At 40.9% G+C, this 27,668-nt stretch overlaps 1 protein-coding gene across 1 annotated transcript; it reads left to right on the top strand.

The window, feature by feature from the left end:
* LOC115122340 (podocan-like) lies at positions 1–25,688 on the top strand. The gene is made up of 8 exons (XM_065015341.1): positions 1–81; positions 2,147–2,303; positions 2,564–2,679; positions 11,908–12,121; positions 12,658–12,862; positions 19,554–19,792; positions 20,087–20,235; positions 24,286–25,688. Exons 2-8 carry the CDS (start codon positions 2,199–2,201, stop codon positions 24,470–24,472), a joined length of 1,215 nt encoding a protein of 404 aa, XP_064871413.1. The 5' UTR covers positions 1–81; positions 2,147–2,198; the 3' UTR covers positions 24,473–25,688.
* Positions 25,689–27,668: the final 1,980 nt, after the last annotated feature.

The following is a 27,668-nucleotide window of genomic DNA, read 5'->3' as shown; positions in this document are numbered from 1 at the left end:
CTCACTGGTCAGTGCTGATTTTGCCGCAAATTCACTCACAAAGATCTACCCGTACACATTTGGCCAGAAGCCAGGACTGAAGTAAGTGTGTGTGTCTGTCTGTCTGTCTGTCTGTCTGTCTGTCTGTCTGTGTGTGTGTGTGTGTAGGTTGGTGGGAGGTTTTGTGTAGGAGGATTACATTCTCACAGTAGATTACATTACATTCTCACAGTAGAAAGGTCTTATTCAACTATTACAGACTACAAAGGGAAGCACAGCCAAGAGCTGCCCAGTGACACGATCCTACCAGATGAGCTAAATTACTTCTATGCTCGCTTCGAGGCAAGTAACACTGAAACATGCATGAGAGCACCAGCTGTTCCGGACGACTGTGTGATCACGCTCTCCGCAGCCGTTGTGAGTAAGACCTTTAAACAGGTCAACATTCACAAGGCCGCAGGGCCAGACGGATTACCAGGACGTGTACTCCGAGCATGCGCTGACCAACTGGCAAGTGTATTCACTGACATTTTCAACCTCTCCCTGTCTGAGTCTGTAATACCAACATGTTTCAAGCAGACCACCATAGTCCCTGTGCCCAAGAACACTAAGGTAACCTGCCTAAATGACTACCGACCCGTAGCACTCACGTCTGTAGCCATGAAGTGCTTTAAAAGGCTGGTCATGGGTCACATCATCACCAGTATCCCACTCCAATTTGCATATCGCCCCAACAGATCCACAGATGATGCAATCTCTATTGCACTCCACACTGCCCTTTCACACCTGGACAAAAGGAACACCTATGTGAGAATGCTATTCATTGCCATAGCTTAGCATTCAACACCATAGTGCCCTCAAAGCTCATCACTAAGCTAAGGACCCGGGGACTAAACACCTCCCTCTGCAACTGGATCCTGGAATTCCTGACGTGCCGCCCCCAGATGGTAAGGGTATGTAACAACACATCCGACACGCGCATCCTTAACACAGGGATCCCTCAGGGGTGCGTGCTCAGTCCCCTCCTGTACTCCTTGTTCATTCATGACTGCACGGCCAGGCATGACTCCAACACCATTATTAAGTTTGCTGATGACACAACAGTGGTAGGCCTGATCATCAACAACGACGAGACATGATTGTGGACTACAGCAAAAGGAGGACCGAGCATGCCACCATTCTCATCGACGGAGCTGTAGTGGAGCAGGTTGAGAGCTTCAAGTTCCTTGGTGTCCACATCACCAACAAACTAACATTGTCCAAGCACACCAAGACAGTCGTGAATAGAGCACGACAAAACCTATTCCCCCTCAGGAGACTAAAAAGATTTGGCAATGGTCCTCAGATCCTCAAAAGGTTCTACAGCTGCACCACCGAGAGCATCCTGGTTGCATTGACACATTTTTTTGGGACAATTTTTAATGTGTTCCTCTGACACCGTCTGGGATAGAGGTCCCGGATGGCAGGAAGCTTGATGTACTGGGCTGTACGCACTACTCTCTGTAGTGCCTTGAGGATGGACGCCGAGCAGTTGTCATACCAGGCAGTGATGCAACCACTGGTTGTCAAAGACTCCAGCCACCCTAGTCATAGACTGTTCTCTCTGCTACTGCATGACAAGCGGTACGGAAGCGTCAAGTCTAGGTCCAAGAGGCTTCTTAACAGCTTCTACCCCCAAGCCATAAGACTACTGAACATCTAAACAAATGGCTACCCAGACTACTTGCATTGTCCCCACCCCCTTTTATGTTGCTGCTACTCTCAGTTATTATCTATGCAGAAGTCACTTTAATAACTCTGCCCACATGTATATATTACCTCAATTACCTCGACTAACCGGTGCCCCCGCACATTGACTCTGTACCGGTACCCAATGTATATAGCCTCGCTATTGTTATTTTACTGCTCCCCATTATTTGTTACTTTATTTCTTATTTTTAACATATTTTTCTTAAAACTGCATTGTTGGTCAAGGGATTGTAAGTAAGCATTTAACTATACGGCCTACACCTGTTGTATTCGGCGCATGTGACAAATACAATTTGATTTGATGTTGCTATAGGTGTTATATTGTTATATTGCCTTTAATTACCTTGCTTCTTTCATAGCACAACAAATTGAACCACTAATAACATGCTTTCTCCCCTGTGTCCTATCTCCACCCCAGGTCAGTGTATCTCCATAACAACAAACTGACAGATGCAGGGCTACCAGAGAACATGTTTAACGGTTCTGACAGCCTAGAGGTTCTCATCATGTCCAGTAACTTCCTCCGCTACGTCCCTAGGAACCTGCCCTCTGCTCTCTACCGCCTACATCTAAAGGTATTGTATGTACAGAGTACCTGACCTTAAACAATTAAGACTCGTCAGAACAGCACACTCCACATACATACAGCTAAGCATTTGAGGCTCTTTCTCAATTTCCTCGATTACTCATGTTCTCTCCTCCTGTCTTCTCCACACCTTCCATGTTAGTGGGAATTGAGGAGGGGGATTAAAGGAGAAGAGGAAACAAAAATATTGACAAGTGTCTGTGATAATCATAAGTGTTGATGATTGTGTGTGTCTTCTTGGTATAACAGAACAACATGCTGGAGAAGATCCCTTCAGGGGCGTTTGATAGCCTGACCCAGCTCAGAGAGCTCTACCTACAGAACAACCTGCTTAGCAACGAAGGCATGGACAACGAGACCTTCAGGTACTGTAGTACCATTTACTGTCAATGTGTATGATACTCAGACTTACAGACAAACACAAAAACACAACAGAGAGCCATTAAGTCCACCTGAGCAAAGTCTTCTTCTACGATTCAATATATTCGAGGTCACCTATTACATTATTACTGAGGGTATTGATGAAAAGCAAAGACCTATAGACTTTACAACACACGCCAATGTAAAGCTGGGACAATGACACTGCAAAATGAAACAGGCAGGGGAATCATACTGTAATGAAACCGGCAGGGACAATGATACTGTAATGAAACAGGGAGGGACAATGATACTGTAATGAAACAGGGAGGGACAATGATACTGCAAAATGAAACAGGCAGGGGAATCATACTGTAATGAAACCGGCAGGGACAATGATACTGTAATGAAACAGGGAGGGACAATGATACTGTAATGAAACAGGGAGGGACAATGATACTGTAATGAAACAGGGAGGGACAATGATACTGTAATGAAACAGGGAGGGACAATGATTATGTAATGAAACAGACAGGGACAATGATACTGTAATGACACAGGGAGGGACAATGATACTGTAATGAAACAGGGAGGGACAATGATACTGTAATGAAACAGACAGGGACAATGACACTGTAATGAAACAGGGAGGGACAATGACACTGCAAAAGGAAACAGGCAGGGGAATCATACTGTAATGAAACCGGCAGGGACAATGATACTGTAATGAAACAGGGAGGGACAATGATTATGTAATGAAACTGGCAGGGACAATGATACTGTAATGAAACAGACAGGGACAATGATACTGTAATGAAACAGGGAGGGACAATGACACTGCAAAATGAAACAGGCAGGGGAATCATACTGTAATGAAACAGGGAGGGACAATGATACTGTAATGAAACAGGCAGGTGAATCATACTGTAATGAAACAGACAGGGACAATGATTATGTAATGAAACAGGGAGGGACAATGATTATGTAATGAAACAGACAGGGACAATGATACTGTAATGAAACAGGGAGGGACAATGATACTGTAATGAAACAGACAGGGACAATGATATTGTAATGAAACAGGGAGGGACAATGACACTGCAAAAGGAAACAGGCAGGGGAATCATACTGTAATGAAACCGGCAGGGACAATGATACTGTAATGAAACAGGGAGGGACAATGATTATGTAATGAAACCGGCAGGGACAATGATACTGTAATGAAACAGACAGGGACAATGATACTGTAATGAAACAGGGAGGGACAATGACACTGCAAAATGAAACAGGCAGGGGAATCATACTGTAATGAAACAGGGAGGGACAATGATACTGTAATGAAACAGGCAGGGGAATCATACTGTAATGAAACAGGGAGGGACAATGATTATGTAATGAAACAGACAGGGACAATGATTATGTAATGAAACAGACAGGGACAATGATACTGTAATGAAACAGGGAGGGACAATGACACTGCAAAATGAAACAGGCAGGGGAATCATACTGTAAGGAAACAGGCAGGGACAATGATACTGTAATGAAACAGGCAGGGACAATGATACTGTAATGAAACAGGCAGGGGAATCATACTGTAATGAAACAGGGAGGGACAATGATTATGTAATGAAACAGACAGGGACAATGATACTGTAATGAAACAGGGAGGGACAATGATACTGTAATGAAACAGGGAGGGACAATGATACTGTAATGAAACAGGGAGGGACAATGATACTGTAATGAAACAGGGAGGGACAATGATACTGTAATGAAACAGGCAGGGACAATGATACTGTAATGAAACAGGCAGGGGAATCATACTGTAATGAAACAGGGAGGGACAATGATTATGTAATGAAACAGACAGGGACAATGATACTGTAATGAAACAGGGAGGGACAATGATACTGTAATGAAACAGGGAGGGACAATGATACTGTAATGAAACAGGGAGGGACAATGATACTGTAATGAAACAGGGAGGGACAATGATTATGTAATGAAACAGGGAGGGACAATGATACTGTAATGAAACAGAGAGGGACAATGATACTGTAATGAAACAGGGAGGGACAATGATTATGTAATGAAACAGGGAGGGACAATGATTATGTAATGAAACAGGCAGGGACAATGATACTGTAATGAAACAGGGAGGGACAATGATACTGTAATGAAACAGGGAGGGACAATGATTATGTAATGAAACAGGGAGGGACAATGATACTGTAATGAAACAGGCAGGGACAATGATACTGTAATGAAACAGGGAGGGACAATGATACTGTAATGAAACAGAGAGGGACAATGATACTGTAATGAAACAGGGAGGGACAATGATTATGTAATGAAACAGGGAGGGACAATGATACTGTAATGAAACAGAGAGGGACAATGATACTGTAATGAAACAGGGAGGGACAATGATTATGTAATGAAACAGGGAGGGACAATGATTATGTAATGAAACAGGCAAGGACAATGATACTGTAATGAAACAGGGAGGGACAATGATACTGTAATGAAACAGAGAGGGACAATGATACTGTAATGAAACAGGGAGGGACAATGATACTGTAATGAAACAGGGAGGGACAATGACACTGTAATGAAACAGGGAGGGACAATGATACTGTAATGAAACAGGGAGGGACAATGATACTGTAATGAAACAGGCAGGGACAATGATACTGTAATGAAACAGGGAGGGACAATGATACTGTAATGAAACAGGGAGGGACAATGATTATGTAATGAAACAGGGAGGGACAATGATACTGTAATGAAACAGGCAGGGACAATGATACTGTAATGAAACAGGGAGGGACAATGATACTGTAATGAAACAGAGAGGGACAATGATACTGTAATGAAACAGGGAGGGACAATGATACTGTAATGAAACAGAGAGGGACAATGATACTGTAATGAAACAGGGAGGGACAATGATACTGTAATGAAACAGGGAGGGACAATGATACTGTAATGAAACAGGGAGGGACAATGATACTGTAATGAAACAGGGAGGGACAATGATACTGTAATGAAACAGGGAGGGACAATGATACTGTAATGAAACAGGGAGGGACAATGATTATGTAATGAAACAGACAGGGACAATGATACTGTAATGAAACAGACAGGGACAATGATACTGTAATGAAACAGGGGGGGACAATGATTATGTAATGAAACAGACAGGGACAATGATACTGTAATGAAACAGACAGGGACAATGATTATGTAATGAAACAGGGAGGGACAATGATACTGTAATGAAACAGGGAGGGACAATGACACTGTAATGAAACAGACAGGGACAATGATACTGTAATGAAACAGACAGGGACAATGATACTGTAATGAAACAGGCAGGGACAATGATACTGTAATGAAACAGGGAGGGACAATGATACTGTAATGAAACAGGGAGGGACAATGATACTGTAATGAAACAGGGAGGGACAATGATACTGTAATGAAACAGACAGGGACAATGATACTGTAATGAAACAGGGAGGGACAATGATACTGTAATGAAACAGGGAGGGACAATGATACTGTAATGAAACAGGGAGGGACATTGATACTGTAATGAAACAGGCAGGGGAATCATACTGTAATGAAACAGGCAGGGGAATCATACTGTAATGAAACAGGGAGGGACAATGATACTGTAATGAAACAGGGAGGGACAATAATTATGTAATGAAACAGGCAGGGACAATGATACTGTAATGAAACAGGCAGGGACAATGATACTGTAATGAAACAGGGAGGGACAATGATACTGTAATGAAACAGGCAGGGACAATGATACTGTAATGAAACAGGGAGGGACAATGATACTGTAATGAAACAGGGAGGGACAATGATTATGTAATGAAACAGGGAGGGACAATGATACTGTAATGAAACAGGCAGGGACAATGATACTGTAATGAAACAGGGAGGGACAATGATACTGTAATGAAACAGAGAGGGACAATGATACTGTAATGAAACAGGGAGGGACAATGATACTGTAATGAAACAGGGAGGGACAATGATACTGTAATGAAACAGGCAGGGACAATGATACTGTAATGAAACAGGGAGGGACAATGATACTGTAATGAAACAGGGAGGGACAATGATTATGTAATGAAACAGGCAGGGACAATGATACTGTAATGAAACAGGGAGGGACAATGATACTGTAATGAAACAGAGAGGGACAATGATACTGTAATGAAACAGGGAGGGACAATGATTATGTAATGAAACAGGCAGGGACAATGATTATGTAATGAAACAGGTAGGGACAATGATACTGTAATGAAACAGGGAGGGACAATGATATTGTAATGAAACAGGGAGGGACAATGATTATGTAACGAAACAGGCAGGGACAATGATTATGTAATGAAACAGGGAGGGACAATGATACTGTAGAGAGAGAGAGAGAGAGAGAGATTGGGAGAGAGAGATGGAGAGAGAGAGAGAGAGAGAGAGAGAATCACTAAAACAATACAGAAATACACTACGGAAAAAGGAAATCAGCTCCCTAGACTTAGAATCCTTAGAATCCATAGACTCTAACCACTTCTGGGAAAATTGGAAAACACTAAACAAACAACAACACGAAGAATTATCTATCCAAAATGGAGATGTATTGGTAAACCACTTCTCCAATCTTTTTGGCTCTATAACAAAGAATAAAGAGCAAAAACATATACATGATCAAATACAGATCTTAGAATCAACTAGTAAAGACTACCAGAACCCACTGGATTCTCCAATTACATTGAATGAGTAACAGGACAAAATAAGAACCCTCCAACCCAAAAAGGCCTGTGGTGTTGATGGTATCCTCAATGAAATGATCAAATATACAGACAACAAATTCCAATTGGCTATACTAGAACTCTTTAACATCATCCTTAGCTCTGGCATCCTCCCCAATATTTGGAACCAAGGACTGATCACCCCAATCCACAAAAGTGGAGACAAATTTGACCCCAATAACTACCGTGGAATATGCGTCAACAGTAACCTTGGGAAAATCCTCTGCATTATCATTAACAGCAGACTCGTACATTTCCTCAATGAAAACAATGTACTGAGCAAATGTCAAATTGGCTTTTTACCAAATTACCGTACAACAGACCATGTATTCACCCTGCATACCCTAATTGACAACCAAACAAACCAAAACAAAGGCAAAGTCTTCTCATGCTTTGTTGATTTCAAAAAAGCCTTCGACTCAATTTGGCATGAGGGTCTGCTATACAAACTGATGGAAAGTGGTGTTGTGGGTAAAACATACGACATTATAAAATCCATGTACACAAACAACAAGTGTGCGGTTAAAATTGGCAAAAAACACACACATTTCTTCACACAGGGTCGTGGGGTGAGACAGGGATGCAGCTTAAGCCCCACCCTCTTCAACATACAGTGCCTTGCGAAAGTATTCGGCCCCCTTGAACTTTGCGACCTTTTGCCACATTTCAGGCTTCAAACATAAAGATATAAAACTGTATTTTTTTGTGAAGTATCAACAACAAGTGGGACACAATCATGAAGTGGAACGACATTTATTGGATATTTCAAACTTTTTTAACAAATCAAAAACTGAAAAATTGGGCGTGCAAAATTATTCAGCCCCCTTAAGTTAATACTTTGTAGCGCCACCTTTTGCTGCGATTACAGCTGTAAGTCACTTCGGGTATGTCTCTATCAGTTTTGCACATCGAGAGACTGAAATTTTTTCCCATTCCTCCTTGCAAAACAGCTCGAGCTCAGTGAGGTTGGATGGAGAGCATTTGTGAACAGCAGTTTTCAGTTCTTTCCACAGATTCTCGATTGGATTCAGGTCTGGACTTTGACTTGGCCATTCTAACACCTGGATATGTTTATTTTTGAACCATTCCATTGTAGATTTTGCTTTATGTTTTGGATCATTGTCTTGTTGGAAGACAAATCTCCGTCCCAGTCTCAGGTCTTTTGCAGACTCCATCAGGTTTTCTTCCAGAATGGTCCTGTATTTGGCTCCATCCATCTTCCCATCAATTTGAACCATCTTCCCTGTCCCTGCTGAAGAAAAGCAGGCCCAAACCATGATGCTGCCACCACCATGTTTGACAGTGGGGATGGTGTGTTCAGGGTGATGCTTTTACGCCAAACATAACGTTTTGCATTGTTGCCAAAAAGTTCAATTTTGGTTTCATCTGACCAGAGCACCTTCTTCCACATTTTTGGTGTGTCTCCCAGGTGGCTTGTGGCAAACTTTAAACAACACTTTTTATGGATATCTTTAAGAAATGGCTTTCTTCTTGCCACTCTTCCATAAAGGCCAGATTTGTGCAATATACGACTGATTGTTGTCCTATGGACAGAGTCTCCCACCTCAGCTGTAGATCTCTGCAGTTCATCCAGAGTGATCATGGGCCTCTTGGCTGCATCTCTGATCAGTCTTCTCCTTGTATGAGCTGAAAGTTTAGAGGGACGGCCAGGTCTTGGTAGATTTGCAGTGGTCTGATACTCCTTCCATTTCAATATTATCGCTTGCACAGTGCTCCTTGGGATGTTTAAAGCTTGGGAAATCTTGTTGTATCCAAATCCGGCTTTAAACTTCTTCACAACAGTATCTCGGACCAGCCTGGTGTGTTCCTTGTTCTTCATGATGCTCTCTGCGCTTTTAACGGACCTCTGAGACTATCACAGTGCAGGTGCATTTATACGGAGACTTGATTACACACAGGTGGATTGTATTTATCATCATTAGTCATTTAGGTCAACATTGGATCATTCAGAGATCCTCAATGAACTTCTGGAGAGAGTTTGCTGCACTGAAAGTAAAGGGGCTGAATAATTTTGCACGCCCAATTTTTCAGTTTTTGATTTGTTAAAAAAGTTTTAAATATCCAATAAATGTCGTTCCACTTCATGATTGTGTCCCACTTGTTGTTGATTCTTCACAAAAAAATACAAAATAATAGTTTTATATCTTTATGTTTGAAGCCTGAAATGTGGCAAAAGGTCGCAAAGTTCAAGGGGGCCGAATACTTTTGCAAGGCACTCTATATATCAACGAATTGGCGCGGGCACTAGAAAAGTCTGCTGCACCCGGCCTCACCCTGCTGGAATCCGAAGTGAAATGTCTGCTGTTCGCTGATGATCTGGTGCTTCTGTCACCAACCAAGGAGGGCCTACAGCAGCACCTAGATCTTATGCACAGATTATGTCAGACTTGGGCCCTGACAGTAAATCTCAGTAAGACCAAAATAATGGTGTTCCAAAAAAGGTCCAGTCACCAGGACCACAAATACAAATTCCATCTAGACACTGTTGCCCTAGAGCACACAAAAAACTATACATACCTTGGCCTAAACATCAGCGCCACAGCGCCATCAACTTCCACAAAGCTGTGAACGATCTGAGACACAAGGCAAGAAGGGCATTCTATGCCATCAAAAATAACATAAATTTCAACATACCAATTAGGATTTGGCTAAAAAGACTTGAATCAGTCATAGAGCCCATTGCCCTTTATGGTTGTGAGGTCTGGGGTCCGCTCACCAACCAAAACTTCACAAAATGGGACAAACACCAAATTGAGATTCTGCAGAAAAAATATCCTCCGTGTACAACGTAGAACACCAAATAATGCATGCAAAGCAGAATTAGGCCGATACCCACTAATTATCAAAATCCAGAAAAGAGCCGTTAAATTCTATAACCACCTAAAAGGAAGCGATTCCCAAACCTTCCATAATAAAGCCATCACCTACAGAGACATGAACCTGGAGAAGAGTCCCCTAAGCAAGCGGGTCCTGGGGCTCTGTTCACAAACACAAACACACCATACAGAGTCCCAGGACAGCAGCACAATTAGACCCAACCAAATCATGAGAAAACAAAAAGATAATTACTTGACACATTGGAAAGAATTAACAAAAAAACAGAGCAAACTAGAATGCTATTTGGCCCTACACAGAGAGTACACCGCGGCAGAATACCTGACCACTGTGACTGACCCAAAATTAAGGACAGCTTTGACTATGTACAGACAGTGAACATGGGCAGTGAGCATAGCCTTGCTTTTGAGAAAGGCCACCGTAGGCAGACATGGCTCTCAAGAGAAGACAGCCCACGTGCTCACTGCCCACAAAATGAGGTGGAAACTGAGCTGCACTTCCTAACCTCCTGCCCAATGTATGACCATATTAGAGAGACATATTTCCCTCAGATTACACAGATCCACAAAGAATTCGAAAACAAATCCAATTTTGATAAACTCCCATATCTACTGGGTGAAATTCCACAGTGTGCCATCACAGCAGCAAGATTTGTGACCTCTTGCCACGAGAAAAGGGCAACAAGTGAAGAACAAACACCATTGTAAATACAACCCATATTTATGGTTATTTATTTTTATCTTGTGTCCTTTAACCATTTGTACATTGTTAAAACACTGTATATATATAATATGACATTTGTAATGTCTTTATTGTTTTGAAACTTCTGTATGTGTAATGTTTACTGTTAATTTTTTATTGTTTATTTCACTTTATATATTCACTTTATATATTATCTACCTCACTTGCTTTGGCAATGTTAACACATGTCAATAAAGCCCTTGAATTGAATTGAATTGAGAGAGAGAGAGAGAGAGAGAGAGAGATGGGGAGAGAGAGAGAGATGGGGAGAGAGAGAGAGATGGGGAGAGAGAGAGATGGGGAGAGAGAGAGAGATGGGGAGAGAGTGAGAGATAGATGGGGAGAGAGTGAGAGATAGATGGGGAGAGAGAGAGAGATGGGGAGAGAGAGAGATGGGGAGAGAGAGAGAGATGGGGAGAGAGTGAGAGATAGATGGGGAGAGAGAGAGATGGGGAGATAGAGAGATGGGGAGAGAGAGAGAGATGGGGAGAGAGTGAGAGATAGATGGGGAGAGAGAGAGAGATGGGGAGAGAGAGAGATGGAGAGAGAGAGAGATGGGGGAGAGAGAGAGAGAGATGGGGAGAGAGAGAGATGGGGGGAGAGAGAGAGAGAGATGGGGAGAGAGAGAGATGGGGGAGAGAGAGAGGCCAATGGTGAGATATTAGGTTGAGCTGGTACATTCTGAGAAAATATCAAAATGGGAGAGAAAAGTGAGATTCGTCTATTCATGGAAAGATGAGCTTTAAAGATAAAGTGAACCTAACCTCTTCTCTATCAAAGATAACATCACACTCTCTTCTCCCCTCTCAGCCAGTTGACCAAGCTGGAGTATCTGGACCTGTCCAACAACAACCTGAGTGTGGTTCCTCAGGGTCTGCCTCGAGGTCTGATACTGCTACACCTAGAGAAGAACAACATCCGCAGTATCCCTGGCGATGCCCTCATAGCCTGCCGTAACCTGGAGTACCTACTGCTGCACAACAATCAGCTACGCTCCCGCTCCATACACCAAGCTGCATTCCATGTATGCCTACAGCATTGCTGAATACTTGGGTTACTTAAGTCCCCCATATGGCCCTATTGCCCCACTTTTGTTGAATAGAAAAATATATATATATTTCTACTATGTATTTGAGCTTGTGTCTTCATAAGTGAGTACAACTATTTGTACAAAGAAAGGTGAGTAGCAGACCTTTCTAAAACTATGCAACATGACCATTTATTGTTAATGGCCATCTCATGAAAAATAATTATGTTTGGGTATGTCTATTTAGACGGAAATCTAAATGTTGCCTTTTTTATTCAACTGATTAAATCTAATACTGTGGATAGATAGCTCAAAGGACCATGAAAAATATGATAGATGGCTATATAGCTTGATCTGATGGTTAGTTTGGTCAGGTTGAACCACCACAGAGTGTCGGGCACAATTGTTGTGATGTTATGATTATCATCATTTGTGTATATGTTAAATGATTTATGAGAAATGTGAAATGTGCAATGATATGCGCTTACAATAACGTTAAATTGTTCACAAAAATAGTTTTCTCTTCTCCCCAGGGCCTGAAGAAGCTACACACCCTCCACATGTACAACAACCAGCTGGAGCGTGTCCCCAGGGGTCTACCCCGCCGAGCCAAGACCCTTATGCTGCTTCACAACGGCATCAACGAGATTGGACGCAATGACCTGGTGATGCTTTATACCCTGACCGAGCTTAACCTCAGCTACAACCGCCTCATTAGCCCCAAGCTGCACCGAGAAGGTACACCTGTTAATCCTACGTGGAACATAAGGCTTTCACCTATATACAGTGCATTCGGAAAGTATTCAGAACCCTTGATTATTTTCAGGTCTCTCCAGAGTTGTTTGATCGGGTTCAAGTCCGGCAGGGCAGGGCCACTCAAGGACATTCAGAGATTGTGTTGACTTAACTTTGGGTGTAGGGTCGTTGTCCTGTTGGATGGTAAACCTTTGCCCTAGTCTGAGGTCTGAAGCAGGTTTTCATCAAGGATCTCTCTGTACTTTGCTCCGTTTGATCCAGACTAGTCCCCCAGTCCCTGCCGCTGAAAAACATCCCCACAGCATGATACTGCCACCACCATGTGTGGTTTCCTCCAGATGTGACGCTTGGCATTCAGGCTAAAGAGTTCAATCTTGGTTTCATCAGACCAGAGAATCTTGTTTCTCATGGTCTGAGGCCTTTAGTGTGCCTTTTGGCAAACTCCAAGTGTGCTGTCATGTGCCTTTTACTGAGGAGTGGCTTCCACCTGGCCACTGTACCATCAAGGCCTGATTGGTGGAGTGCTGCAGAGATGGTTGTCCTCCTGGAAGGTTCTCCCATCTCCACAGAGGAACTCTGGAGCTCTGTCAGAGTGACTATCGGGTTCTTGAACACCTCGATGACCAAGGCCGGGCGGCCAGCTCTAGGAAGAGTCTTGGTGGTTGCAAACTTCTTCCATTTAAGAATGATGGAGACCACTGTGTTCTTGGGAACCTTCCGTGCTGCAGACATGTTTTGGTACCCTTCCCAGATCTGTGCCTCGACACAATCCTATCTCGGAGCTCTACAGACAATTTTTTGACCTCATGGCTTGCTTTTTTGTTTTTTTCTCTGACATGCACTGTCAACTGTGGGGCCTTATATAGACAGGTGTGTGCCTTTCCAAATCATATCCAATCAATTGAATTTACCACAGGTGGACTCCAAGTTGTAGAAACATCTAAAGGTTGATATATGGAAACAGGATGCACCTGAGCTCAATTTCAAGTCTCATAGCAAAGGATCTGAATACTTACGTAAAAAGGAATTTCAGTTTTTTATTTGTAATACATTTGCTAAAATGTCTACAAAACTGTTTTTACTTTGTCATTATGGGGTATTGTGTGTAGATTGATGAAACTATTATTCAATAAGGCTGTAACGTAACAAAATGTGGAAAATGTCAAGGGGTCTGAATACTTTCCGAATGAACTGTATATGTATATTTTTTTGTGTTTTGTAATATGCTGTACAGAAATGGTCTATGTGAATACTGTATGTCTAATGTTAGATGACTCTTGTCATGTTCTGTATGTCTGTCTACATGAATATCAGAATGTATACTGGAATGCATTATGAAACAGAAATGGTCTATGTGAATACTGTATGTCTAATGTTAGATGACTCTTGTCATGTTCTGTATGTCTGTCTACATGAATATCAGAATGTATACTGGAATGCATTATGAAACAGAAATGGTCTATGTGAATACTGTATGTCTAATGTTAGATGACTCTTGTCATGTTCTGTATGTCTGTCTACATGAATATCAGAATGTATACTGGAATGCATTATGAAACAGAAATGGTCTATGTGAATACTGTATGTCTAATGTTAGATGACTCTTGTCATGTTCTGTATGTCTGTCTACATGAATATCAGAATGTATACTGGAATGCATTATGAAACAGAAATGGTCTATGTGAATACTGTATGTCTAATGTTAGATGACTCTTGTCATGTTCTGTATGTCTGTCTACATGAATATCAGAATGTATACTGGAATGCATTATGAAACAGAAATGGTCTATGTGAATACTGTATGTCTAATGTTAGATGACTCTTGTCATGTTCTGTATGTCTGTCTACATGAATATCAGAATGTATACTGGAATGCATTATGAAACAGAAATGGTCTATGTGAATACTGTATGTCTGTCTACATGAATATCAGAATGTATACTGGAATGCATTATGAAACAGAAATGGTCTATGTGAATACTGTATGTCTGTCTACATGAATATCAGAATGTATACTGGAATGCATTATGAAACAGAAATGGTCTATGTGAATACTGTATGTCTAATGTTAGATGACTCTTGTCATGTTCTGTATGTCTGTCTACATGAATATCAGAATGTATACTGGAATGCATTATGAAACAGAAATGGTCTATGTGAATACTGTATGTCTAATGTTAGATGACTCTTGTCATGTTCTGTATGTCTGTCTACATGAATATCAGAATGTATACTGGAATGCATTATGAAACAGAAATGGTCTATGTGAATACTGTATGTCTAATGTTAGATGACTCTTGTCATGTTCTGTATGTCTGTCTACATGAATATCAGAATGTATACTGGAATGCATTATGAAACAGAAATGGTCTATGTGAATACTGTATGTCTAATGTTAGATGACTCTTGTCATGTTCTGTATGTCTGTCTACATGAATATCAGAATGTATACTGGAATGCATTATGAAACAGAAATGGTCTATGTGAATACTGTATGTCTAATGTTAGATGACTCTTGTCATGTTCTGTATGTCTGTCTACATGAATATCAGAATGTATACTGGAATGCATTATGAAACAGAAATGGTCTATGTGAATACTGTATGTCTAATGTTAGATGACTCTTGTCATGTTCTGTATGTCTGTCTACATGAATATCAGAATGTATACTGGAATGCATTATGAAACAGAAATGGTCTATGTGAATACTGTATGTCTGTCTACATGAATATCAGAATGTATACTGGAATGCATTATGAAACAGAAATGGTCTATGTGAATACTGTATGTCTAATGTTAGATGACTCTTGTCATGTTCTGTATGTCTGTCTACATGAATATCAGAATGTATACTGGAATGCATTATGAAACAGAAATGGTCTATGTGAATACTGTATGTCTAATGTTAGATGACTCTTGTCATGTTCTGTATGTCTGTCTACATGAATATCAGAATGTATACTGGAATGCATTATGAAACAGAAATGGTCTATGTGAATACTGTATGTCTAATGTTAGATGACTCTTGTCATGTTCTGTATGTCTGTCTACATGAATATCAGAATGTATACTGGAATGCATTATGAAACAGAAATGGTCTATGTGAATACTGTATGTCTGTCTACATGAATATCAGAATGTATACTGGAATGCATTATGAAACAGAAATGGTCTATGTGAATACTGTATGTCTGTCTACATGAATATCAGAATGTATACTGGAATGCATTATGAAACAGAAATGGTCTATGTGAATACTGTATGTCTAATGTTAGATGACTCTTGTCATGTTCTGTATGTCTGTCTACATGAATATCAGAATGTATACTGGAATGCATTATGAAACAGAAATGGTCTATGTGAATACTGTATGTCTAATGTTAGATGACTCTTGTCATGTTCTGTATGTCTGTCTACATGAATATCAGAATGTATACTGGAATGCATTATGAAACAGAAATGGTCTATGTGAATACTGTATGTCTAATGTTAGATGACTCTTGTCATGTTCTGTATGTCTGTCTACATGAATATCAGAATGTATACTGGAATGCATTATGAAACAGAAATGGTCTATGTGAATACTGTATGTCTAATGTTAGATGACTCTTGTCATGTTCTGTATGTCTGTCTACATGAATATCAGAATGTATACTGGAATGCATTATGAAACAGAAATGGTCTATGTGAATACTGTATGTCTGTCTACATGAATATCAGAATGTATACTGGAATGCATTATGAAACAGAAATGGTCTATGTGAATACTGTATGTCTAATGTTAGATGACTCTTGTCATGTTCTGTATGTCTGTCTACATGAATATCAGAATGTATACTGGAATGCATTATGAAACAGAAATGGTCTATGTGAATACTGTATGTCTAATGTTAGATGACTCTTGTCATGTTCTGTATGTCTGTCTACATGAATATCAGAATGTATACTGGAATGCATTATGAAACAGAAATGGTCTATGTGAATACTGTATGTCTAATGTTAGATGACTCTTGTCATGTTCTGTATGTCTGTCTACATGAATATCAGAATGTATACTGGAATGCATTATGAAACAGAAATGGTCTATGTGAATACTGTATGTCTGTCTACATGAATATCAGAATGTATACTGGAATGCATTATGAAACAGAAATGGTCTATGTGAATACTGTATGTCTGTCTACATGAATATCAGAATGTATACTGGAATGCATTATGAAACAGAAATGGTCTATGTGAATACTGTATGTCTAATGTTAGATGACTCTTGTCATGTTCTGTATGTCTGTCTACATGAATATCAGAATGTATACTGGAATGCATTATGAAACAGAAATGGTCTATGTGAATACTGTATGTCTAATGTTAGATGACTCTTGTCATGTTCTGTATGTCTGTCTACATGAATATCAGAATGTATACTGGAATGCATTATGAAACAGAAATGGTCTATGTGAATACTGTATGTCTGTCTACATGAATATCAGAATGTATACTGGAATGCATTATGAAACAGAAATGGTCTATGTGAATACTGTATGTCTGTCTACATGAATATCAGAATGTATACTGGAATGCATTATGAAACAGAAATGGTCTATGTGAATACTGTATGTCTAATGTTAGATGACTCTTGTCATGTTCTGTATGTCTGTCTACATGAATATCAGAATGTATACTGGAATGCATTATGAAACAGAAATGGTCTATGTGAATACTGTATGTCTAATGTTAGATGACTCTTGTCATGTTCTGTATGTCTGTCTACATGAATATCAGAATGTATACTGGAATGCATTATGAAACAGAAATGGTCTATGTGAATACTGTATGTCTAATGTTAGATGACTCTTGTCATGTTTGTCATGTTCTGTATGTCTGTCTACATGAATATCAGAATGTATACTGGAATGCATTATGAAACAGAAATGGATTAAAATAAAGTCTTCATCATCATAACTGATATTTCAGCTCAGGTGATATAAACAGTTGAAGTCGGAAGTTTACATACACCTTAGCCAAATACTTTTAAACTCAGTTTTGCACAATTCCTGACATTTAATCCTAGTACAAATGTCCTGTCTTAGGTCAGTTAGGATCACCACCACTGAAATGTCAGAATAATGGTAGAGGGAATGATTTATTTCAGCTTTTATTTCTTTCATCACATTTCCAGTGGGTCAGAAGTTTACATACACTCAATTAGTATTTGGTAGCATTGACTTTAAATTGTTTAACTTGGGTCAAACATTTTGGGTAGCCTTCCACAAGCTTCAGTGAATTTTGGCCCATTCCTCCTGACAGAGCTGTTGTAACTCAGTCAGGTTTATAGGCCTCCTTGCTCGCACACGCTTTTTCAGTTCTACCCACAAATTTTCTATGGGATTGAGGTCAGGGCTTTGTGATGGCCACTCCAATACCTTGACTTTGTTGTCCTCAAGCCATTTGCCACAACTTTGGAAGTATGCATGGCATCATTGTTCATTTGGAAAACCCATTTGCGACCAAGCTTTAACTTCCTGACTGATGTCTTGAGATGTTGCTTCAATATGTCCTCATAATTTCCCCTCATCATGATGCCATCTATTTTGTGAAGTGCACCAGTCCCTTCTGCAGCAAAGCACCTCCACAACATGATGCTGCCACCCCCGTGCATCACGGTTGGGATGGTGTTCTTCGGCTTGCAAGCCTCCCCCTTTTTCCTCCAAACATAACAATGGTCATTATGGCCAAACAGTTTTATTTTTGTTTAATCAGACCAGAGGACATTTCTCCAAAAAGTACAATCTTTGTCCCCATGTGCAGTTGCAAACCATAGTATGGCTTTTTTATGGCGATTTTGGAGCAGTGGCTTCTTTCTTGCTGAGCGGCCTTTCAGTTTATGTTGATATAGGACTCGTTTTACTGTGGATATAAATACTTTTGTACCTGTTTCCTCTAGCATCTTCACAAGGTCCTTTGCTGTTGTTCTGGGATTGATTCGCGCTTTTCGCACCAAAGTATGTTCATCTCTAGGAGACAGAACGCGTCTTCTTCCTGAGCAGTATGACGGCTGCGTGGTCCCATGGTGTTTATACTTGCGTAGTATTGTTTGTACAGATGAACGTGGTACCTTCAGGCGTTTGGAAATTGCTCCCAAGGATGAACCAGACTTGTGGAGGTCTACAATTTTTTTCTGAGGTCTTGTCTGATTTCTTTCGATTTGCCCATGATGTCAAGCAAAGAGCCACTGAGTTTGAAGGTAGTCCTTGAAAAACAGTTACACCTCCAATTGACTCAAATGATGTCAATTAGCCTATCAGAAGCTTCTAAATCCATGACATCATTTTCTGGAATTTTCCAAGCTATTTAAAGGCACAGTCAACTTAGTGTATGTAAACTTCTGACCCACGGGAATTGTGGTATTGTGGTAATTGTGGATACAGTTAATTATAAGTGAAATAATCTGTCTGTAAACAATTGTTGGAAAAATTACTTGTTTCATGCACAAAGTAGATGTCCTAACCGACTTGCCAAAACTATAATTTGTTAACAACAAATTTGTTGAGTGGTTGAAAAACAAGTTTTAATGACTCCAACCTAAGTGTATGTAAACTTCCAACTTCAACTGTAACCGCAGTGGTTAAATAACTCTATTGTGACATATTCTAATGAAACCGCATTGATCGTCCAGCTTTCAGGAAGCTGCGTCTGCTGGAGACCTTGGACCTGTCAGGGAATGCCCTCCACTCCCTGCCCCTGGGGCTTCCCCGCTCCCTGCAGGTCCTCCGGGTGAAGGACAACCAGCTGACCTCCATACCAGAGGGGGCGCTGCAGGGCATGTCCAAGCTCAGGGAGATCCACCTCAACCACAACCAGCTCAAACTCAACTCCATCTACCAGGGAGCCTGGATGGAGCTCAGAGCTCTGACGGTGAGACCGGGTGATTGGGGTGTGTGAGGTGGAGGGGAGAGGGGAGAAGTAGAGAGGAAGAGAGAGGATGTATGTTGACCCCCCCAATACACACCTCACTATTACAATCTGTCTGATCCCCTCAACCACTTCTTTCCTCTCAGTTTACTGAACCTACAGGTTTTCTGTGTGATAAAGCTGGCTGCTGGCTCTGACCTTCAGTTGTTGGAACTGTTGGTAGTTGGTTAGCACTCTGATGGTGTAGAAGGGCCCAATAAATACAAGGTGATTGATTTGATTGATGTGTTCGTCCAGACGTTGGACCTGTCCAGTAACCAGCTGTCCCATGTCCCCTCTGACCTGCCTGAGTCTCTGGAGTACCTGTACCTTCAGTCCAATCGTATCAGCACTGTCCCTGCCACTGCCTTCGAGGGCACCCCCAACATCAAGGGCATCTTCCTACGGTGAGAGACTAAACACTAATGCATGCACACACACACCGACACAACTAGAAACACACTCGCACCTGAACCTATTTCTCAGTTCAAACCCACAGCTCATGTTCAGTAAGTTCAAGTCCCAATATCAAATGCGAGTGTCAATCAAACTCTCTCAAATCACCATATACACACACACACACACACACACACACACACACACACACACACACACACACACACACACACACACACACACACACACACTCACTTTACTATGTTTTTTAGATAACAATAATTAATAATTAATAATACTCCTGACCCCTTCCATTAACTCTGAGGCCCAGTGTTCTCCTTTCCACTCCACTGTTCCGTCCGTTTCTGTTGCATTGTTTCTGAATGAGACATTTCTGGCCTTCTACTCAGCTCAAATCATCACCATTCATCCTCTACTGGGAGTGTGTGACTAAGTCCTGTTGATTGATGCCAGCTGTAAGACAGAGCCACATAGCCCCTAGTCTATTGAGTCCCAAGCTTCGTCCAATGGCACCCTATTCCCTATATAGTGCACTACTTTTGAAACGAGCCCTACTCAAATGTAGTGTACTGTATATGGAGTTAGGGACGCAGTCCCAGGGCTCTGATGGATATTTGGTTGATAGTTCCCTCATCATCCTTCCGTGTGGTTATTTTCTGTTTGGACCTGATCTATGTTGCGCTGTGCTGAGGAGACTTATGTAACGGACACAGAGAAGGAGGGAGCTGCTGACGGAACAAGTTGTCCTTCTGCTTTACCTCTGTGTTGACTGTACTCATTAAAATCTCCTACATATATATACGCAATGTAAAGTACCCATCAGATGGTTGTTTTGTAATTTATCTACTTTCCTAAACTCTCCTAATTATGTGGTTGGGGTATGAAATGTATATTATGTAAATTAATCAGGTGCTTTTCTAAAACTCAGCATTGATAACCAAGTAAAAGTCACTGTTTCATTTGGGTGTAAATTCCTGTATATCTGTTTTTTGCAGGACAGAACAGAACTGATGGTGGTAAAGATTTAGGGATACGCCCTTTGTGTCTAGTTCTGTTTCTTGGCTTGTGATGCTCTGCTGCTTTTACTATTGATTAAATCAAGTGAAATGATTGGATTTCCAACTAAAACAGCTCAGACCTGCCAACTAGTTTTCTCTTAGTTTCCTTCCTTCTGTCCTCTTCGGACTTCTTCCTTGTCTGTGGGCGGAGTTGGGTCCCAAAAGTCTAAACCATTAACATCCTTGTCTCCTCATCTGCTTGCTACCACTGGTCTGAATAGATACTGGTGTATGTAGCTAGCCAGGTTAGTATCAGTTTCCATCATATCACTTTACCTCTTAGACCACTAATCATTTCAGGACATTTTGCCCAGTGGTCAGTTTGGAAAGTAAATCATCTAAGATTGGTGGGACACTGGCCTGAGGGTTTGTCTGGTTGGTTTAGAGACAGCTGTTTTTTTCAGCAGGATTCTGACTGACTGCTCTAGGCTGTTTTATCAGCTCAAGGACTTTACAGGCCCTGACCTCATCCAGCCCACTCTGTCCTCCAGCCTGTTGGTCTCTTCATGCTGTGGGGTCAGCCTCAGCAGCTGCTGAAGTATCACAGCAGTTAGAAACGCTTGTTTTTCCTCTAAATCCCTCCACAGCTGTGGGAGCTGCTGGCCTGAGCCAATTTACAGCGGATGGAATGCTGCATGGGTTCAGTGAGGGAGGAAGGGGGTTGTGTGCTTGTTTGTGTGTGTGTAGCTTATGCATGCATCTGTTTACATTGAGTGTGCGTAGATATACAGTTGAAGTCGGAAGTTTACATACACTTAGGTTGGAGTCATTAAAACTCGTTTTTTTATCACTCCACAAATGTCTTGTTAAAAAACTATAGTTTTGGCAAGTCGGTTAGGACATCTACTTTGAGCATGACACAAGTAATTTTTTCCAGCAATTGTTTACAGACAGATTATTTAATTTATAATTCATTGAATCACAATTCCAGTGGGTCAGAAGTTTACATACACTAAGTTGACTGTGTCTTTAAACAGCTTGGAAAATTCCAGATAATGATGTCATGGCATTAGAAGCTTCTGATAGGCTAATTGACAGTCATTTTAGTCAATTGGAGGTGTAACTGTGAATGTATTTCAAGGCCTACCTTCAAACGCAGTGCCTCTTTGTTTGACATCATGGAAAAATTGAAAGAAATTAGCCAAAAAATTAATCCTTGGGAGCAATTTCCAAACGCCTGAAGGTACCACGTTCATCTGTATAAACAATAGTACGCAAGTATGAACACCATGGGACCACGCAGCCGTCATCCAGCTCAGGAAGGAGACGCGTTCTGTCTCCTAGATATGATCGTACTTTGGTGCGAAAAGTGCAAATCAATCCCAGAACAACAGCAAAGGACCTTGTGAAGATGCTAGAGGAAACAGGTACAAAAGTCTCTATAGCCACAGTAAAACGAGTCCTATGTCAACATAAGCTGAAAGGCCGCTAGCGAAGGAAGAAGCCACTGCTACAAAACTTCCATAGAAAAGCCAGACTATGGTTTGCAACTGCACATGGGGACAAAGATTGTACTTTTTGGAGAAATGTCCTCTGGTCTGATGAAACAAAAATAGAACTGTTTGGGCATAATGACCATCATTATGTTAGGAGGAAAAAGGGGGAGGCTTGCAAGCTGAAGAACACCATCCCAACCTTGAAGCACGGGAGTGGCAGCATCATGTTGTGGGAGTGCTTTGCTGCAGGAGGGACTGGTGCACCTCACAAAATAGATGGCATCAAGATGAGGGAAAATGATGTGGATATATTGAAGCAACATCTCAAGACATCAGTCAGGAAGTTAAAGCTTGGTCGCAAATGGGTTTTCCAAATGGACAATGACCCCAAGCATACTTCCAAAGTTGTGGCAAAATGGCTTAAGGACAACAAAGTCAAGGTATTGGAGTGGCCATTACAAAGCCCTGACCTCAATCCCATAGAAAGTGTGTGGGTAGAACTGAAAAAGCGTGTGCGAGCAAGGAGGCCTACAAACCTGACTCAGTTACACCAGCTCTGTCAGGAGGAATGGGCCAAAATTCACCCAACTTATTGTGGGAGGCTTGTGGAAGGCTACCCGAAACGTTTGACCCAAGTTAAACAATTTAAAGTCAATGCTACCAAATACTAATTGAGTGTATGTAAACTTCTGACCCACTGGGAATGTGATGAAAGGAATAAAAGCAGAAATAAATATTTCCCTCTACTATTATTCTGACATTTCACATACTTAAAATAAAGTGGGGATCCTTACTGACCTAAAGACAGGGAATTTTTACTTGGATTAAATGTCAGGAATTGTGAAAAACTGTATGTAAACAGTTTTGGCTAAGGTGTATGCAAACTTCCGACTTCAACTGTAAATATGTGTGTGCGCGTGTGTGTGTAGAAGGTGTGAGTGTCTGGGACAGATCATGAGTGTATTATAAACTAAGATGGATCCACTTCACTGACACTCAAGACATTGGCTTGATTGGGATAACATGGTGTCATGTACCCTTGACGCAGTACAGGGAGTATCAGAGTTGACTCATAGACAGAACAGCAGACAGACAATCTGATTGGCTAAGACCACATACTGTGCTTATTTACTTACTGAATCTCAACACCTGATTTGTTTACACCACATGTTGTGCCGGTCCTTATGGACAATGTCCATATTGGATTGGTTCTCATAATATGCTCGTTCAGATTCTAAACACAACGTCCTATCGGTTAGCAGCTCCTGCTGTGCTGGTTTACACATCAAACTCCAGCATCTGCTCAGTCATCATCACATAATATTGAGAAATTCAGCACCTGATTCCTTTTGTTATGATTAGTTGCTAGTTGTATAGGATTCAAGTCTAGGATCAGATCCTCCAGGCCATATAATCTTATTCATGATCTAATGATGAAAAAAAAAAGACAAAAAGACAAAACGGATCCTATATGCCCTCCTACTATGAGACAGTTTGTGAATACGGGCCCTGACCCCCACAGACCTTTGCTCTGTCCCCCTCTCAGGTTCAACCGTCTGTCACCCCACTCTGTGAAGGAGAGCTCCTTCAAACACCTGACCAACCTGCGGGTGCTAGACATTGGCCACTTGAGTCACTCCGACCCCTCTGGCTCCCCCGGACCCCCCTTCGGACAAGAGGAAGAGGAGGAGGAAGAGATAGAGATAGAGGAAGTGGGAGAGGGATTTGCTTAATAAGTTTAGCCCATGGACACAAGCTGCTTGAATGATTGGAACCAAATGGTGCAGTTATTTGAGATGCCATCCCAAAGTCCTGTTATTTTGAACGTACAGAAACATTTATTTTTGCAGTAGATCAGTCTCAATTCAAAAATGTAAATTAAACTATGAATGGAAGGGGAACGTGGTATTTTGTCCCATTGCATATAGTCGTGAATTGCAGATGCACATATCTCTGGTGCAGGATACTAGATGAAATTGTATTTTTGTTTATTGTATTTTTTATTTTTCTGGCCTTTGCTTGTCTATGCAACGACAGATACAGTTGATTTTTGTTCATCCCAAATTGCACCCCATTCACTATTGTTTGCACTACATTTGACTAGGGCCTATAGGGCTCTGGTCAAAAGTACTGCACTATATAGGGAATAGTGTGCCAATTGGGACACCGCTTGTCTCACCACCAGGTTAGTGTAACCAGAAAGAAAGAGACAGTCAGACCTCATATGTTGATCATGCTGTATGAGTCCCATCTCTGAACTTTACTGTATGCTAGCTGTGTCACCATACAAATAAGATTTGAAGTTATTGTCATCAGTTCTGAGCCTGTATTCATACAGATGTAGGATCTTAAGGAAATGTAAATTGTGTACCGTAGTGTAAGGTTTCTCGAGTTTGTAATTCTCACTTTGAAATTTCAGACTTGATTTTCCATTGCAAAAGAATATATCAACTCCTACAAAGATGTTCATGAATTATAATCCACATAATAATTCACATTTCCTGTTGTTGCAGGATTATTTTCCTGCTGTAGCAAACTGGCTCAAATGAAGATCCTACATCTGTACAGTAAAGACTAGGAGTACTGATCTTGGATCAGATCCCCGCTCTTATTCATTATGGTCTAAAAGGCTAAACTGATCCTATATCAGCACTCCTACTCTGTGATGCTTTGTGGATACTGGCTCTGGCTGTGATTGTGTGTCATGGCCTGGTAAGACAGTCTGGCTTTATGTCATTCTGTTATTCTTATATCATCGTTAATATGCCACAGAAGTTCCGTGACTGTGTCACAATCTCCTCCCTCGCTCAGCCTACCAGGAGCTTGATCCATGCTGCTAATCTAATGCCTTGCTTTAATCCAGTCTTGTTTTACAATGATAACGATTGCAAATATTTGTATATGGTTTCTGAAAAACTCATGCTATTAAATTAATCTTGTTGCTATGAACCAATGCTTTTCTATGTATTGCACCTTCGGATTTATGCGTAGGAATTTCACACAGCAATTCATTATTTGAAAAATGATTAAATATTTGAAGTATTTTCCTTTACATCGATGGAAAAATGTAAATAAACTTCCTGCATGAACAGTTTTCTGAGCACAACCCAATATTAAGACTGAAATGTACAGTACCAGTCAAAAGTTTGACACACCTACGCATTCAATGTTTTTTCTTAATTTGTAGAATAATAATTATTTGTAGAATAATAGTGAAGACATCAAAACGATGAAATAACACATATTATTTGTAGAATAATAGTGAAGACATCAAAACGATGAAATAACACATATTATTTGTAGAATAATAGTGAAGACATCAAAACTATGAAATACTATGAAATAACACATATGGAATCATGTTGTAACCCAAAAAGTGTTAAACATATAAAAATATATTTTATATTTGAGATTCTTCAATTAAGCCACCCTTTGCCTTGATGACAGCTTTGAACACTCTTGGCATTCTCTCAACCAGCTGCATGAGGTAGTCACCTGGAATGCATTTCAATTAACAGTTGTGCCTTGTTAAGAGTTCATTTGTGGAATTTCAGCAAACAGAGCCCTTGTTGGCTGCTTTTCCTTCACTCCGCGGTCAAACTCATCCCAAACTATCTCAATTGGGTTGAGGTTGGGTGATATTTCATAGTTTTGATGTCTTCACATTATTCTACAATGTAGAAAATAGTAACAAGAAAATAAAACCCTTGAATGAGTAGATGTGTCCAAACTTTTGACTGCTACTGTATATAAAATGTAATTTTATTTAAATCCTCATATAGATAGAAACAGAGACAATCCAGAACAAATGTTGTGATTTTGGTTTTGAACAACGTTCAAACAAAGTTTCACAATAATTTTCACGTTCAAGTAATCCAACTATTCATTTTGTCTGCTTCCAAAATGGCACTCTACATACAGTTGAAGTTTACATACACCTTAGCCAAATACATTTTAACTCAGTTTTTCACAATTCTTGACATTTAAAAATTCCCTGTCTTAGGTCAGTCCCTGTCTTAGGTCAGTACATACACTCAATTAGTATTTGGCAGCATTGACTTTAAATTGTTTAACTTGGGTCAAACGTTTCAGGTAGCCTTCCACAAGCTTTCCACACTAAGTTGTGTGAAATTTGGCCCATTCCTCCTGACAGAGCTGGTGTAACTGAATCAGGTTTGTAGGCCTCCTTGCTGCTCGCACACTCTTTTTCAGTTCTACCCACAAATTTTCTATGGGATTGAGGTCAGGGCTTTGTGATGTCCACTCCCATACCTTGACTTTGTTGTCCTTAAGCTATTTTGCCACAACTTTGGAAGTGTGCTTGGGGTCATTGTCCATTTGGAAGACCCCATTGCCGCCAAGCTTTAACTTCCTGACTGATGTCTTGAGATGTTGCTTCAATATATCCACATAATTTTCCCTCATCATGATGCCATCTATTTTGTGAAGTGCACCAGTCCCTCCTGCAGAAAAGCACCCTCACAACATGATGCTGCCACCCCTATGCTTCACGGTTGTGATGGTGTTCTTCGGCTTGCAAGCCTCTCCTTTTTCCTCCTAACATAATGATGGTCATTATGGCCAAACAGTTTTATTTTTGTTTCATCAGACCAGAGGACATTTCTCCCAAAAGTACAATCTTTGCCCCCCCCCCCCCCATGTGCAGTTGCAAACCGTAGTTTGGCTTTCTTATGGCGGTTTTGGAGCAGTGGCTTCTTCCTTGCTGAGCGGCCTTTCAGGTTATGTCGATATAGGACTCGTTTTACTGTGGATATAGATACTTTGGTACCTGTTTCCTCCAGCATCTTCACAAGGTCCGTTGCTGCTGTTCTGGGATTGTTTTGCATTTTTCGCACCAAAGTACGTTAATCTCTAGGAGACAGAACGCGTCTCCTTCCTGAGGGTGTGAAGGCTGCGTGGTCCCATGGT

This window comes from Oncorhynchus nerka, unplaced genomic scaffold (genome assembly GCF_034236695.1).
Source record: "Oncorhynchus nerka isolate Pitt River unplaced genomic scaffold, Oner_Uvic_2.0 unplaced_scaffold_1499, whole genome shotgun sequence".
NCBI lineage: Eukaryota > Metazoa > Chordata > Actinopteri > Salmoniformes > Salmonidae > Oncorhynchus > Oncorhynchus nerka.
This window is presented reverse-complemented; position numbering and strand designations above follow the sequence as displayed.

What these genes read in the sequence shown, in the direction of transcription:
- LOC115122340 (XM_065015341.1), top strand. Translation starts at nt 2,199, where the DNA reads ATGTTTAACGGTTCTGACAGCCTAGAGGTTCTCATCATGTCCAGTAAC. An exon ending in TCTACCGCCTACATCTAAAG is followed by an intron (nt 2,304 to 2,563) that starts GTATTGTATGTA and finishes TTGGTATAACAG; the next exon opens with AACAACATGCTGGAGAAGAT. An exon ending in ATGGACAACGAGACCTTCAG is followed by an intron (nt 2,680 to 11,907) that starts GTACTGTAGTAC and finishes CTCCCCTCTCAG; the next exon opens with CCAGTTGACCAAGCTGGAGT.